General features: G+C 34.6%; 1 protein-coding gene across 7 annotated transcripts in view; it reads left to right on the top strand.

Moving 5' to 3' along the window:
* CDH18 (cadherin 18) overlaps window positions 1–15,459 on the top strand; it is a 293,583-nt gene extending 278,124 nt beyond the window's left edge. For 5 of the 7 annotated variants that reach the window (XM_039714880.1, XM_039714879.1, XM_039714883.1 and 2 more), the window contains 2 exons: window positions 9,059–9,310; window positions 10,543–15,459. In XM_039714880.1, the coding sequence (XP_039570814.1) occupies window positions 9,059–9,310; window positions 10,543–11,045 (755 nt within the window). In that variant the 3' untranslated portion in view covers window positions 11,046–15,459. Of the gene's footprint in view, window positions 1–2,835; window positions 2,958–9,058; window positions 9,311–10,542 lie in introns of those variants that run through there. The other 2 variants (XM_039714881.1, XM_039714882.1) reach the window with 2 other exon arrangements.
* The last annotated feature ends 588 nt before the right edge of the window (window positions 15,460–16,047 follow it).

The raw sequence follows: 16,047 nt of genomic DNA on the forward strand, positions 1-16,047 counted from the left end.
TATTCATTGCTACATAGATTATTTAATTACACAGATTTATAAGAGGGCATGAATTTCTAACAAACATTTAATGCAGCAATATCACATTTTGGATAGAAATATTCAGCTTTGGATAGAAGCTGTTTTTTGGGGTTTTTTTACTTTCCCAAGATCAGCAAGAAACGGCTTAGCAATCAACAGCTGAAAGCAGTGTTTGGTCTACTCTAAAGTGAATTTTATGGGGGAAGATAGAGGAAGAAACTGAAAAAGGTGTCTTTTAAGGTAAAAGCCTGTTGCACATTATGTTTTTATTTCACCTAAGTACAAAATTATGCGCTTCCTATAGTATCTTGCACAAAACTTCTTACACATACAGAGACTCCAAAAATGCAACTTCCAAACTGGCCATATAATTAAAAAATGACTGCTTAATTAAATCACAACAAGAAATTTATCTTAAAAGCAAATACATAGTTATGATTTTGCTTGGTAGAAGACACTTTGAATATATTGTTTAAACATTGTCTTTTGTTGGGACCTTTTATTTGTGACACAATCTATACATAAAATATTAATGAAACATCTATGAAGTGCACAATATGCAGCTATTTAGCATTTACAACTTTCATCTTTCTCATGTACTTCTATTCAGAAACAGATTTTCTGTTGCTTTCTATTATAGGAAGTAGCAGAAAGAAGGTGGGCAGGAAAGGCTTTTGTTATGTCTGCAACAAGTTTGCACTTTTGAAAACTCTTTTGATATTTTTGAGCATCAGTCATTAAAAATAATCAGAATGCTCTGAGCAGAAGACATCTGCTCTGGATTTCCAAATTCTATAAAGGCTGGTATTCTGGAAGGGTTTTATTTGTTTGTTTGTTACGTTTGAAAAGAAAAAATCTACAAGAATTGCCTTAAGAGAATTTTTTGTAATGTTTTGTAGAATGATAAAACCCAAGCTCTTGATTTCACATAGAAAATGGTAGTTATTAGTAGCTATATCTGTCTCAACAAAACTATATTTTTGTTGCAGTCACCTTCTAATTCAGTCATCCTCTCCTTTTATTTCTTCAGGAAAAGCGTTCCATTTCACAAAATTATGAACAGACATTTTTTCCTCTTGTTTTCATAATTGAATTCAACAGAGTTTTGTTCTGGGACCCCAAATAGACTTTTGCATTAATGTACCCCAATTCATTTATTATCAGTGTGCTCCATAGCAGTGCACTGGATCATAAAATATTTATGCTTATATCTATGCACTTTGACTGAAATCTAGGGCTTGTAAAGCATAAGATTCCTTAGTTCTTTCCTATCTACTTGTCTAGACTGCAGCAATATACAGTCCCAGCATGTGTATGATTCAGCTCAATAATATTCTATGGCTTCAGCAAACTAAATAGGTATTAAAGCCTCAGTCCCTGTAAGTGATCATTTGATCAGTTAAACTTTTATCTTTTGGGACTGAGCTTGTGCATTTTCTAAACGAAAATCTTCACAATATGAAATCTCTATTTGTGGAATATTCACCCTTATAATGCAGAGCTTAAAACTCTCAGGGAAAGTAGGTCAGGAGAGAGTCACAGGACTATACCAAATATAACATCCAGCAAAAATAAGTGTTCCTCGGATCCCCTTCTGTATTCTGTTTGTCTACAATTTTCATTTGAAAAAAAAAATACATAATATGATAGTTTTTTTCCTACTGTATTCTTAAGGATTCTTTGTTGCTATTAAAATTTTATTACATACTTTAAAAGTACTGTTCAGAGAGAGTAAAGGCTTACAAGTATGAGCAAGAGTACAAACAAAATGATGCAGTATCTGTGGTCATGTAAGCAAGGCAGAACAAGAGCTGGAATAGAACTTCTTTGTTATACTAAGAAAATGCATTAAGTTATAATAATTTTCTGCAGCTTTAGAGAGCAAACCTAGAGAAGAAGCCTTTCTTTTTCGTTTGAGAATTGTACTTATGAAGGGCTTTTAATGAAAACAGGTTTGTTTGCAATTTATTCTGCCTACAAAATTGTTGCAATTTCTATTGTAACCTGAGAAGCCAAGTGCTTTTTCTGCTGTGCTTTTGTATTGTAAATCAGTTTCTACATAAGTAATTTAATTGTTGTCTGTGTTGTCCTCACTTTATTTTTTAGGATATTGTCATAGATAATTTTTTCATAATTTTTCTAATATCACAGCTTATACTTTTTGTATAATCAGAAATATCTATTTTGCATATCTCATTAAAAACTTCCCATAACTATATGGGGCTAAAACCATCTTCTGTTTGGAAATCAGAATAAAGACAACAGAAGTTCTTCCCAATAGATACATTTCTATGAAATCTAGAATTGTACTTTTTTTCTTCTTACACTAAAAATAATAATATTTTTCCCGATGCCTAAGGAATTGTGGATATTTTTGTCAAGTTTTTTTGTCTGATGGAAAATGTATCTGAACGTGTCATTATTATCATATTTCCAAGCATTCATATTTTAATATACTTACATAATATTTTTCAAGAGATGAAAAAATATAGAACCCTCAGAGAACAGTGCTCTTAAAGCATTTAAGAAATTTCTGCACTGTAAAGCACTGTTTTGCCGGTGCTATTTTTAAATCACAAAATATACAAGTTTTCCATGGATGCTGAGTGGTATTGTAAATTTGCTAGACAAGAAGGGTTTATTCAGGTAATGGACACATTCACCCAACACTGCCTGTGAGATCTGTGCATTCTCTTACGTCAATAAATTGAGATTGCTGGCTTCTGATAGCAGACTAAGTTAGCTTACTTTCAATGAAGAACACCTCCCTAGAGAATGCTTAGCATTTGTTTTCCTCTTCTTTTATTTCTTCAGGACAAAGGTTTCATATCACAAAAGCATTTGCAATTTATTTTTCCCCTCTGCCCACTTATCTCAAAGATCTGGCCCTTTGATTATTGCCCAGTGATGGAGAATATTCTGGAATTGGAATAAAGGTATGCCATTTTTCTGATACTATAATTCTGGAGATTCCATTTTCTTAATTTTGTGTCAGAAGATCCATTAACTCCCACAGAAGTGGAGATGTGTTTTTCTGTAAAATCTAGAGCATGATGAGTTCAACAGCATCTGCATAAAATGAAGTTTTTAATGTATTCATCCACCCATGCCTGTGATATATATTAGCCTTTTTCCCTGTGTCACAGATCAAAAAAAAAAAAATCTATTTTACTCATCATTGCTGTTATTTAGAAAGAGAACAGCCTCCAGAGAGCAATTGATCCCATCCCAGTGTGAATTTCTTACAGAATCTTCTCTTTATCACTCTGCCCTTTTTATTTCCTTCCATATTGGACATTGTCTCTGTGAATTCACTTCAGAACTTTCAAGTTACAAATGAGCATGCCAGATACCAGACCATGTCTTAGTTGTTCTAGAACATCTAAAATGGCATTTAAAATGGTTGGATTGAAGCCTCCACTTTGCAACCTATCACAAGAGGAAAACGCCCTCATAGTTCCGGCTTTCATTTACATCACAGAGTCGTGCTTGTTCTGGTTATGTAGTACTGTGAATTGCTGCTGACCTTCTGTAAAATATCATCCTGAAGAAGACAAGTTGTAACTGGAGAGAAATGATATCTGAGAAAGTGCAAAGTTAACATCACACATGGTGACTGTAAGTACAGTCCACAGTAGTACTGCTACTGTAAATGGATTGAATGTCTGAGTAGGTATTATCACAGAATCAAAATATGGAAGTTAAAAAGGAATTCTACCATGAGTATAACAGAAAATCGGGAACAGCTGCTGTAGAGGGAAGACATTTTCTCTCTTTAGGCCACTGAACATCTTTGAAATTATTTTTATTTTAAAAAAGTTGGCTCTAAGATTGATCATAAAGTGGTTTTAGTCCATAGTGCAGAGGTTCTTGCATTTCTTTTCTGGACTGCAACTTGTTGGTGATTCAAAAATCAACTATAAGCTAATAACTATATTTCAGGCCAAAAAACATGTTGTATGTTACTTTTCGTTTTTGCTACCCACTGAACTAGAAACTTATAATAGCTTCTTGCCCATTGGCAATGGCTTTGAAGACAGCAAAAAAGAAAAAATATTTACAAGTTATCAATAAAGAAATGAAACAGAAATGCCTATCATGTAGTTCACATAAACAAATTAACAGCTCCAACTTTAGAAACATAAGAAATGCAAATCATTCCAACATATCTTCTTTGGTTTTAATTAGTTTATGACTTCTCAGAAAATTTATAGTAGTTGAACTGCTGACACAAGCAGAACTGAAAATTGAAACATGCCTTAAGATATAAACAGGATTTTACTTTTCTTTATTTTTTTATTACTTCCATTTCTCTTGTTTCTGCTTTTAATGCATAATGTGTGAAAGGAATTCTCAAATTCAAATTATGAATAATAAATGAGGATCTTCCAATGTGCTCCATCAGTCACCTTCCATGGTCTTACCATTGTATCTCTGCTTCCTTGATTTTCCCATACCCTCATTTCTTTATTTAGCTTAGAAGCTCAATGTAAAAAGGCAGAGATGATGGAAAAAAGACTGTAATAACAATCTTGTATACAGTGTACAGTCTGGCTTAGTAAACTACAACATCTTCGGATGTGAAGAGTTGTTCTGTTATGGCCATGCAGCATTACTCATGGGTAACCTCAAACTCACTTAAGACAAATGTTAACTTCTAGTTGATATATTTGCGAAGAGCAGACCAAACAGAAGTTTAGATCATTAGAAAATTTAGATCATTAAATGGAGCAATGTATAACACAAGATATCAGATAAATATTTATTTCCCTGTGTGGGAGTTGTTAATTTTCCTTACCAGTCAGTCCTGCAATCTCCAGTGAGTCCTGGTTCTTACCATACTCCTCAGGAGTGAAGTTCACCATTTAAATCTATTGAGATAAAAAAGTCTTTCCTTCCAGGCCGAGAAGAATGAGATCTGTAGTGCTCATCATCCTATTGCTACTGCTGCTATCCTATATGCTTGCCTTCCCCAACTATTTGCTGTATCTTTTTTTCAAATACCAAATAAATTTCTCACTGCATAACCTCCTGGCTCCCTTTCAAACTACTGCTGTTGAAATAACTTTTTTCCCCTTTTCAATAAACTCTTTTCTAGGCCATCAGTGTCAGACTTTATACGTGGCTTCCTATAGCTTTTACAGATGGAGAGATTTTTCATTCTGTGCAAAGCTCTTAAAAGTTAATGTCTATCTAGCTCTTCTCTCAACACGTTCCTATAATGATTTTTGACAAGAAACAAAGCAATTAAAATTTGAAAGCTCAGAACACTAGAATGTTGGATGGTTCTCAGGATGCAGTCAATATTGCAGTTTGGCTAAATTTGTTTTCTCCCCATTCATTTTGTTGGCATACCTTCGCATATGATTGTCCTCAAGAATAGAGCTCTGACTAGAGCATCAGAGATGTAATTTCTGTGTTATGGCAATATGATTGGCTTTGATAATTTTCTGCTATGCTTGATTCTCAGTGACCTTTGCAAAACCAGACACAATTTCCTTTTTTGAAAAAATGTTAGATATCTTTGTAAAATGTTTTAAAAAATTTAATGAGACAAAAATAGTATGCTAGAATTCAATACATTCCAGTATTTTATTTATGTGTAAACAAAATGCACTAAGTAACCATACCTAACTTTGTGATAGAGAAATCATGAGAAATAACTCCTCTGATACTGGGAACAGAAAATTTGCAAGCCAGTGTCTCAAAGATCATACTTTTTATTTGTGTTAAAATTTGTGAAATTTCATTGAAGGAAAAATTTTACACTGTTTCTTTGAGAATGTTTATCACAAGGTGTGTTATTACAGAAACTTCTGGGTATGTCATGTAGCATCTGTTTCTATAAAAATCTAATTACTACACAAGAGAATACAAAAACCAAAGATTCACCATGGCAAATCTTCGAAATCAAAAATTTTGTACTGGTTCCCTTTTTCCTTTAATTGTGTGCTATACCAATATTTCATCATATCTTATATTTAGTTGTATAATATTAATAGTACAAGAAAAACAATTCAATATTGAATGAAAAAAATACAACTTTGAAAAAAGTTTTATTTTTAAAAATTTGTATTTATTCTGTACAGTATAAAAATATCAATGCTTTTTTTGACAAGGCCTTCCTCCCAGAGAAGCAAGGTTTAATTATAGCATTTTTTCAAATTTTTTCACTATAGCATTGATTTCTATAATATTCCCATTTCTTCATTTTTTCTCTTTTCTTTTTTCTCTTAGCTTTCATATTTTTTTCATCACAATTTTCCTCCCATCTGTCCACATTTACCCTTGTAGCATACATCCTGACATCCCAATGTTCTTTCCTTTACATCTTTGCCAATAGTCTCTGTGCTAAAATTACTGCAAGATCCCTGATCAGAAGTCCTCAGTTTTTCTTCATTATATTCAGTCTCTGATGCTTTTGCTGTCAGTGAGCATTTTCATCGCTGCTACTTGAGCTGTGCCCTGGATCATTCACTCTTTTTAAAATTTAAGTCACAGGCAACAAATGCAGCACTCAGTCCTGTACCTCCTCTTGACTCTGTGTAGAACCCAATGGAACCTGACTTCATTATCAACAAGTTTTTCTCTTTAGATTTTACAAAATAATGTGAAAGTTCTATTGCAGCTCAACAGCATACTGTTATCATATTGCAAAAGGAGTTTACATGCCACAGGGTGTCATGGTGCCTGCATGAGGCTATTTAGGAATGCTTAAGGATCTGCAGATGGTTGGAATAATGTTGAGGCAGGAAAAAAACCTGGTGCACTCTTGTCCATATTGCCTGAGAAGGGTCTCTGGTGTATATTAGTAACAGTGACTGTACTTGGGTGTAATGTGAGAGTTGTAGTTGACCCAGAACAACAAAATGCAAAATATTTTGGGGGCAGGATGTGTATGTAACAAATAATTTGTAAAGTGTGTTATATCATGGATATTTTATAGTCTTCCACAACATTATGTTCTTATGTTCTGTCACAATTTTTCAGATTAAAGAATTATCTTATCACCTTATTCTGGTTCCAGTAAGGTTCTGTAACTTGAATAAATATAGTATAGTATAACAGTGTGTATATATATAAAGCGGTATAATAAGTAACTGGTGTCATCAGTCATCAAAACATAATGTTGAAGAAATAAACTTTACAAAAACAAGTAAACTTAACATAAACAAGTAGAAGAAGGACTCCAAGGCCTACAGCAATTAAGTAAATGAATAAACACCTTACATTGCACCCACTCAAAGTGAAAAGAACAACATTTAATGAATTTCTAACAAACTCACCATGCTGGATATTCAATGTTTCCAAAATGGGGGAGAGTGTGGAGGGGTGCTGTGGCTGTTGCTTATGTACAGAAGTAAAGTTAAAGGACTTCAGTGCTGAGTTCTTGGCTTATCAGCAATTGCATCACTTCCCAGCTCATATATGTATTTCTTGTGTGAAACCTGTTACCAAATATATTGTGATATTATGCTGATGTGGGATGATATTACCAGTTTTTCTAAATATCACTGTCAGATGGTGTGCAAAATAAAATGTTGGCAAAAGTGGGTTAAAATGAGTGTTTTAAAATTTTGCACAGAGCTTGACAGAAAGTATAGCATGAAGAGTAACCACCTGAAACAGATAGTGCATCCAGTTTAAAAAAAAATTTAACTCTTTCACTCAAATGTGTGTGCAGCAGTCTAATGGGCAAATATGTGCCACAATGGCTATATTGTTGCACTAGATTTTCACAGAGTGACATGGATTTCATTTTTCCAATGATTATGTTAAAGCCATTTAATAGTGTAGCTACAGTGGTAAGGAAAAATAAGAAATTTTCTTGTTTGTTTGTTTGCAATAGGAAGATAAACCTGGCAGATGTATTCAGTAGTTATCACCCTTCTATTGTTTTCTAAAATACTCCAATTTCATAACCCCACAATTTGGCAACCATGTGACAAGCAATACAAGAAGAAAGCTCTTTTCTTCTGATGTCTCTTTGCATTTGTCAGTCCTCACCTCTCTCTCTCCATAACTGCTTGTATTTCAAATTCTCGCTGTTTCCAGTTTTATTTTTAACTTATCTTGAACTTTTATTCAGAGGCTAGTAGTTTAATAGTGGTGGCAAAAAAACCTGAAAATAAATTTTACACATATGAATATTTGCTATAACTATATATTGTGGCAACATTTCTTCCCCTGCATGCTCTTTATGCCTCTTAATTTCTTGGACTTGAAGGGATGTGTTTCAGCTTCCTACTCTTATTAGTGCCTACAAATGCTCTTGCAATGTGTGTGTAATAAGCACAAGGTTTTCATTGTCTGTCATGTCAAATGGACCCATAGGTAACAGAAAGGTGAAAATATCTTATGTCACAATCTCCCCATTTCCTATTTATCTTTAAACTCTACTAGTTTAGAACATGTAGTATCTACTCTTTTGCCCTTCCTTTGCCTTCCTTTGCCTTCCTTTGCCTTCTCTCTTCCTCCAGACCCCTCCAAAGCATGTGTCTTTGGTCCTTTCAGATGTTTTCTGAAGGTTCACTAAAACTTAAAAACGTTTAATAAACACTAAAACATGAAAGTCTTATTTTAGTTTTTACTAAAGGAGTTTTAATATTCTACTGAGGGTCAAGAGAGTTTTGGATTTTGTGTTGTGCAAAAATTTCACAATATATATCCTTATAATTCCAGGTATTGACAAGGGTCCATATGCTACCAACAGCACAACATAGGATGAAAAAACTTGCAAACTGGGCCCAAAACGTTTGTCAAAGTCCATTTGATTTAAAAAAAAATAAAATACAAGAATTTTCAATGCTCTTATTTATATAATGTTAGTTACTTTTTGACTCCTCCCCTTTTTCTACTATTGACCAGAAAGGCTTCCTGGGAAATTTTAATTCTAGATTGTGCATTTTCATAGATTAGGGCTTGCTAGTTTTAGGAAGCCGCATACTTCCATTTGATGGGAAACAAACAGTAAATAACTTCCTTTTTTTTTCATTTTTTGCTTCATAGAAATGTTATTCTTGTTTTGATATTGCAGATAATACAGCCAGTATTCTGACAAGACGAAGGAGATACAGTCGAACCACTCAAGATATCTATTACCTGCCAGTTCTGATTTCTGATGGTGGCGTGCCCCCTCTCAGCAGCAGCAGTACCCTCACCATCCGGGTTTGTGCCTGTGAGAGAGATGGACGAGTGAGAACTTGCCACGCTGAAGCTTTCCTCTCCTCGGCTGGTTTGAGCACAGGAGCTTTAATTGCGATCCTGCTCTGCATTGTCATCCTTCTTGGTGAGCCATTTGCAGTACTATGTAATGCTATCCCTCCAATGCCTCCCAGAGAAGTTCCTAAACAACGGGACAGATAATGACAACAATTCTAACAAAAATCTGACAGGGCACTGCTTTTGAAACAGTGGTTGCCTGGTAGTAGGAGGAAATCAGAAACACACAACTGTGATTAGAGGGTAAAGGTTTAGCTAGAGTTAATAGGGGAAAGTGCCTTTAAAATACATTTTTGAATATCTGGAATCCAGGAGAAATTTTTTTTCAGAGGTTATCAGATAATTAGCAATGGAGATCTTTTTTTTTCCATAACTTGGAAAGATTTCAAAAAGAGACAACTCTAATACCATGTCTTGAACAATGTGAAAAATTATAGAAAATAGAAGGGAAAAGCTTTTTGAAATGCATTGTGCTGTAAGAAGCACTCTAGCACTCTACAAAAGCCATTTCTTAATTACCTTTGTGGAATCAACTGATAGCAATTCACAACATAATCCACAGGGACAAGGGACATGGGAGACTATAAGCAGACTCATAAGATTAATGCCATTGCAAGTGCATTTCCTCTTAACTCTTTTTAGGTTTTTTATTTTTCCAGGCCAGTTCCAGCGTTGCCTATTAGTTAATATTGTGGTTGATTTTGGTTTGGGTTTTTTTTCCTGTCAGAGACACAACTTGCTGCATGCATGACTCTGTGCTACCCATGTGATTTTCTACATTCTTACAGAGATGGAAAGAAATAATAGTAATTGCAGAATAACCGAGAGAATATTTTGATGACTTTTCCCCCAAAGACTACATTTTCTAAGACCTACTTTCTTTACTGCTTGCTTCAGTATTTTTGTGTCAGAAGGCTGTTTTAAAATATATAGTTATACATTTATCTTGTAATTTTGTATTTTATTACACAAAATTGAATATTCATAAGAATAAAAGAATTTTTTTACATAATAATTCAATTTATATGCTAAACATTGGTTTTAATGAAGCACAGAATGCCCTGGATTATGCTTCTGAAAAATGCCAACTTTAGTTACTCATTTTTCATTTACCTGAAAAATGTTATCTCCATTTATTTCCTTTATGAGATCCCTAATAAACTAAGTAGCAGATGATCCCAAATACCACTACTGAAAACACCAGCCTGAAAATATTATACCTCTGTATTTTTTACTTAGTGTCTGCTATTTCTGTAGCATACTCAGATGTAAACTTTAAACCTACTCTAATATCTGCAGTTTTCTCTTTAGCAATTGTGGTCCTTTTCATCACCCTAAGACGTAGCAAGAAGGAGCCTTTGATCATTTCAGAAGAAGATGTTCGGGAAAATGTTGTGACCTATGATGATGAGGGAGGTGGAGAGGAAGACACGGAAGCATTTGACATCACAGCACTGCGGAATCCATCTGCTGCCGAAGAGCTAAAATACCGGAGGGATGTTCGGCCTGAAGTGAAGCCTCTGTCCAGGAATCATCCCTCCTCAAGCCTTGACAGTATAGATGTTCAGGAGTTCCTTAATCAAAGACTGGCAGAGGCTGATCTGGACCCCAGTGTACCCCCATATGACTCCCTGCAGACATATGCCTATGAGGGTCATAGATCAGAAGCTGGGTCTATCAGCTCGCTGGATTCAGCAACGACACACTCTGACCAGGATTATAATTACCTTGGAGACTGGGGACCTGAGTTCAAGAAGCTAGCTGAACTCTATGGGGAAATAGAACCAGAAAGAACAACTTAGTTGTAATTCCCAGAACAGAGAAGTTCCTAAACAACTGGACAGATAATGACAACAATGATAACAAAAAAAGTGAATACAGTACTTGGACTGAGGAAGCTGTATGCGGTTACTGTAGAACAAGTGCCCTTTTCATATTTGAAACTGGGTTCTCCAATTGAAAGAAAGTCAAATTTTGGAAAATACAGAAAAAAGAATCTATTGTCCCTTGTGTATTTTTTTTTAATTGCTCGTTAAAGTGTCTGGTACCTTATCTGCAACAATACCTAAAGTAAAGCCAAGAAATGACATTTTTATTGCAATATGCATAGCAGCTCTAAGCTGCAGTAAGTTTATGGTCATGTCTGTTTGAGAAGAGAGCTAAAAGAGGATCAAATCTCTTGCAGGTGGTTGTGATGTTGCATTTCTAGCTCTAGGCCTTGTGATCCCAACATGAGGTAGACAATGAGGTTTACTATCAGTGTGAGAAGTGCTACCAGTCTGTTTTCTTTACAGAGGTGATAAGCCACACCTGTCCTCTTAAACAAATAGTCCTTTGATGATTTAATCTTATTGACTTGCAGGTTGCATTGAGAAGCTGTCATTTCATTATGTCCTTCATAATCTTGTTATCCATAATCAGCTAACAGATGGAGGGCATCATTATCTGTAGCTCAAACACAGCTCTAGCCCATAACCCCAGACCTGCTCTGTCACTGCGTGCTAGAGGAACTGTTGTTTCCAGTGTTGTGCTTTTTCTTTTTGTCTTTTCATGGGAACATCATTCATCTAAATGGAATAGGCCCAAAGTACTTTTTATGCAGCAAAGCAGATGAAGCATAGGCTTTTTCAAGAAAAACAATGGCAACACCATTAAACTATGCGGGTTTTTTTGGTTCACTGTGCTTCACTTATGTCAAGAGCTGAAGCTTTTTAAATCTTTTGCTGGTCTGAGTCCAGAAGGGACAACAGTCTGTTTAAAACCCAGAGTTCTTAATCACAACATTTTTCTATTTCTGTGCATGACTAAAAGCAAAATAGGGCTTCTGGTAAAATATTGGGATAGCGGAATTTGAAGCAAGGAGAATAAGATGATGATCCTTTTTTATTTTAAATTCAGTCTACTGACATCTATTTATTTTAGAGTAATTGCCATCTCAGCAGAACAAGATGGTTTTTCCCTATTTCAAGCATCATGGAAACAAGAGCATTTTAAATCGGTGAAGGAAATATACCATTACTGTGGTTCCTATGGATTAAGTAAATTGATTTCTTACATTACTAACTTTGGAGCATTGCAGAAATGATAGTTCTCCTTAACATAGCAAGCTGCTTAACACCTAATCCAGCAATTACTTTTTTCTTTTTTTAGCATTGCAGCAGCAGAACTGCTAAACAGTTCTGCTTAACATAGCAGCCTGATTCGCACCTCATCTAGCAGATTCAGATTTTTCCTTTCCTTTGTTTGGAATATTAACCTTTTCTTTGTCTTTCTGATGATAATACTGTGAGAGGACCAGGAGCTCATAATATCCCATGAGAGATTATGACCTATGATACTCACGATCACTATCAACTGTCCTCTGCTCCTAATTCTAGCTCCACTTTAGGCAAATTGACTTCTTCCAGTATGCATTTGATTGGAAAACTGTCCATAGTAGAAGCCTGTGTAATTTTTTTCTTACTCTGTGGCCCGGTATACAGAGTCATACAGATTTGTATGCTTCACTAGATTTCTCCCTCTGCATTTAGGTGCCACTTATATTCAGCTTAGTAAGGAAGTGTCTATATTTATTGCTGACCTATTGTGAGCCACCCAGGTGAACTAGATAATTAAGCCTTCTTTTCTTTACTCTATGGTTGGATAGACATGACTAGACATGACTGAAATTTCTGATCAGTTTACTTTGAAGAGATTTTTTTTTCCTGAGATGTAGTTGATTGCTTTTGGTTTAAACAGCCTTCTGGAAAAAATAGCAAGTAGCTTTGTAAGCAACTTTTACACTCTGAAAAGTATTAGTTGTACTGTAGTTCCAGAATTGTTTCTTCATACACTATTTTGTTTAAAAATTGTAATTAGTCTTCTCTCTTTCAGAATATGAACCCACAGAAAAAATTAGTAGGGAAAAAACCCTGAACCCTAAGATATTCTGCTAATGATTTGAAAGTACTTTACTAATTTGTGTTAATTTTTTAATATAATTTTTATTAAAAACAGATTCTTTTAGAAAAGCATTTAAGGAGGCATTCTTACTGAAGAGTAAAATTAGATGCAGTAAGAGTTACACACAAGCTGAGAATGGTTGTCTTTTATTGTCTTTTTGGGGGTAGAACTAGGATATGTTTCAGTTTTGTCCCAAATAAAGCAACTAGTATTGTGTGATTTTATTAGGAGAAATTTTATTTGTCACACTTGCTTTATGCCAACATCTACATTTTTATACTGTATGAGTAGCGTGTTAAAAGCAAAATGTTTCAGCATTACTACTACCATAATACTTTGTATCACAGATGCATGAAAATCGCATTCATTGTTGTATTATAGTTTTGAGAACTAGGTATTAGTTATCTTTATGTCTATTCCCTCTGGCCCTACACCAAAGCAGGGAAAATCAATTGTATTTTGTGTTTAAAGCAGAATTTATGCCATTGAGTTTTTTTTATTTATATCACAAAATTTCAGGCTTACAGGCAGCAGAACTGCAGTGACACAAGCAAATAGTCACTCCTTGCCCTAATGGTCAGTTTAAGTTCATAATATCTCAGAGAAATAATATTTCCCTTTTCACCATTCCTGGTGCTGTCTTTGCTGCTGTACAGCACATGCATCATACCCCAGGAAACCTGAATCCTTTAAAACTCTGCAGGGTTATTGAGACGCTGCTTCTGTGATGCCACGGTGTGTCCTGTTTGGTACGTCCTATCCACAGTGATCGCCAAATGTGCTTTTCTATCATGATATGTCTGCATGCTTGCTATGCTTACTGTGTTTTATTCAAATACACATCACAGTGTCGTGTTGTTTGCATGACAAGTAACAGAATATTAAATCTTCAGGGCCACAGAAGAAGGCCTCACAGTGCAGAAATAACGAGTTTACAATTTTACTATCCCAATCTCACGTTTTTTTTTCCTTTGGTCCTTTGTATCCTAAAGCCAAATTTAGATTATATTTGAGAAATTCTATGTTGGCCTAGATTCTATGTTGACCTTCTTAGAAGTGGAAGAAAATTAACACTGGATGGCACAATTATTTTGTAGCATTGCTGATTTAAACAAAGCATATATTCAGTGAAAGTATCGTGGGAAAATTTTCTCAGTTTATGTTAAAGTCTGATTATATAGACTATGCTTAAAGCTTTCATGTATATTTTGTGTACTTATGTTCTGAAATATTTTCCTATTAGCCTAAAGAGTAATCCCGTTGCTGCTTAACAACTAAATGCTGAAAATTGCCAGTTTGACTTAAAATGAAAATATTGAGTAAAGTTAAATGGCACATGCAAAGTGATACTTAAGGGCTTTTCTACTTACAATTTGATTTCTACAACAACCATTCAACTAATAGTACATTTCCACCAAAATAATTAGCTGTATTCCTTCAAATAAACCCTCTTTCCTGTAATGGTGAGGGCACTCAGTATGCTGTAATCTTGAGAAGTCAAAATAATCAGAAAAAATGGTCAGTATAAGAACTGTAAAATGTGAAACTAAATTGTCAAACTAAAACCTGTCAAAAATGTAGTTTAATGCACTTTAAAGACAAGGAAGAGCTTGAATTCAGCCGGACTTAGATTAAGATTCATACATTGAAAACAAATTAATTTGTTTAACAGTGTTAGCTTTTATTACATGCACATAGAATACTGTAAAAGTTGAAAGTAACTTCACTCTGTTATGCACTTTATTTTTTTGGATTCTTCTTAGAAAACTAAAATAACTGCAAACATTTTTGAGTTTTAATTCTAATTTATGCAGTTGTTCAAATTATGAATACTGAAAGAAAATGTCTACAGGAAAGTATTATATATGGTATTTAAAATGAATGACAAAATTTTTGTGGTTTAAGAATTTTTTTAATCATCTTTTACAAAATATAAGTGTTGGACCAGGCTGGAATTAACCAAACTCATAAGCTCACACAAGGGTAACAAAGGGAATATTCTGGATGCAAAGAAGGATATGAAATTATGCTGCCTAACGTTACTTTGTGGATTATAAAATGCTAAGACCTTGTACTTGCAGTACATATAAATGGCACAGTGCATTCTAAGGAACATTAGAAGTGTGTTACAAGTTTTGGGCCATTCTTATTTTTCCAAAGTCTCCAAAAATATATCTATTTTTTTTAACAAAAGAGTAATGTAAAGTATACCTCCTTATGCAAGTGTTACTGATAGAAAATTGTTACATTTTCTTTTAATAAACAAAAGGGACAGAATCTTTTATTCGTATTTTTCAAATAAAATGTGCTCTTTGCTATGGTGATGGGTTATTGTATTCCTCATCACAAACAGAATGTGTTATTTTCCTTCACTCCTGTATTCTATACTCACCAAAGAACCAGAACATCTACAGGCGCTCTGTCTTTATGACTCAGGTGTGACACAGTTGTATCAATGAGGCCAATGTCAGAAATTATATGGGAACTTGAACTGGATCTGAAATGCCTGGTGTGTCCCTTGGTTGTGCCACTATTTCAAAGACCATCTCATACGATTATTGCTACAGGTGGATAAGGATGGAGAGAGACACCATAGGATATTTTACAACAGACTGCAATATAGCTGCTAAATGGTTCATTACTTTTACTTGTGGCAACTGTTCCTCTCCAACCATCACTGTCCTGAAACTGAAATACAGTGTTATAGGACGAATGCATTATCCACATGAGTGAACTGGGGAGTTACACACCTATGAATCCAATTTGGTGGGAAAAGCCATGATTTTTATCCCAAGTTGACACAGAAGGCAAAAACAGACAAGGACATTTACAATGTTCAAGCTCAGGCACGTGTAAAGAAAG

This window comes from Passer montanus, unplaced genomic scaffold (genome assembly GCF_014805655.1).
Source record: "Passer montanus isolate IOZ18808 unplaced genomic scaffold, ASM1480565v1 scaffold31, whole genome shotgun sequence".
Taxonomy (NCBI): Eukaryota; Metazoa; Chordata; class Aves; order Passeriformes; family Passeridae; genus Passer; species Passer montanus.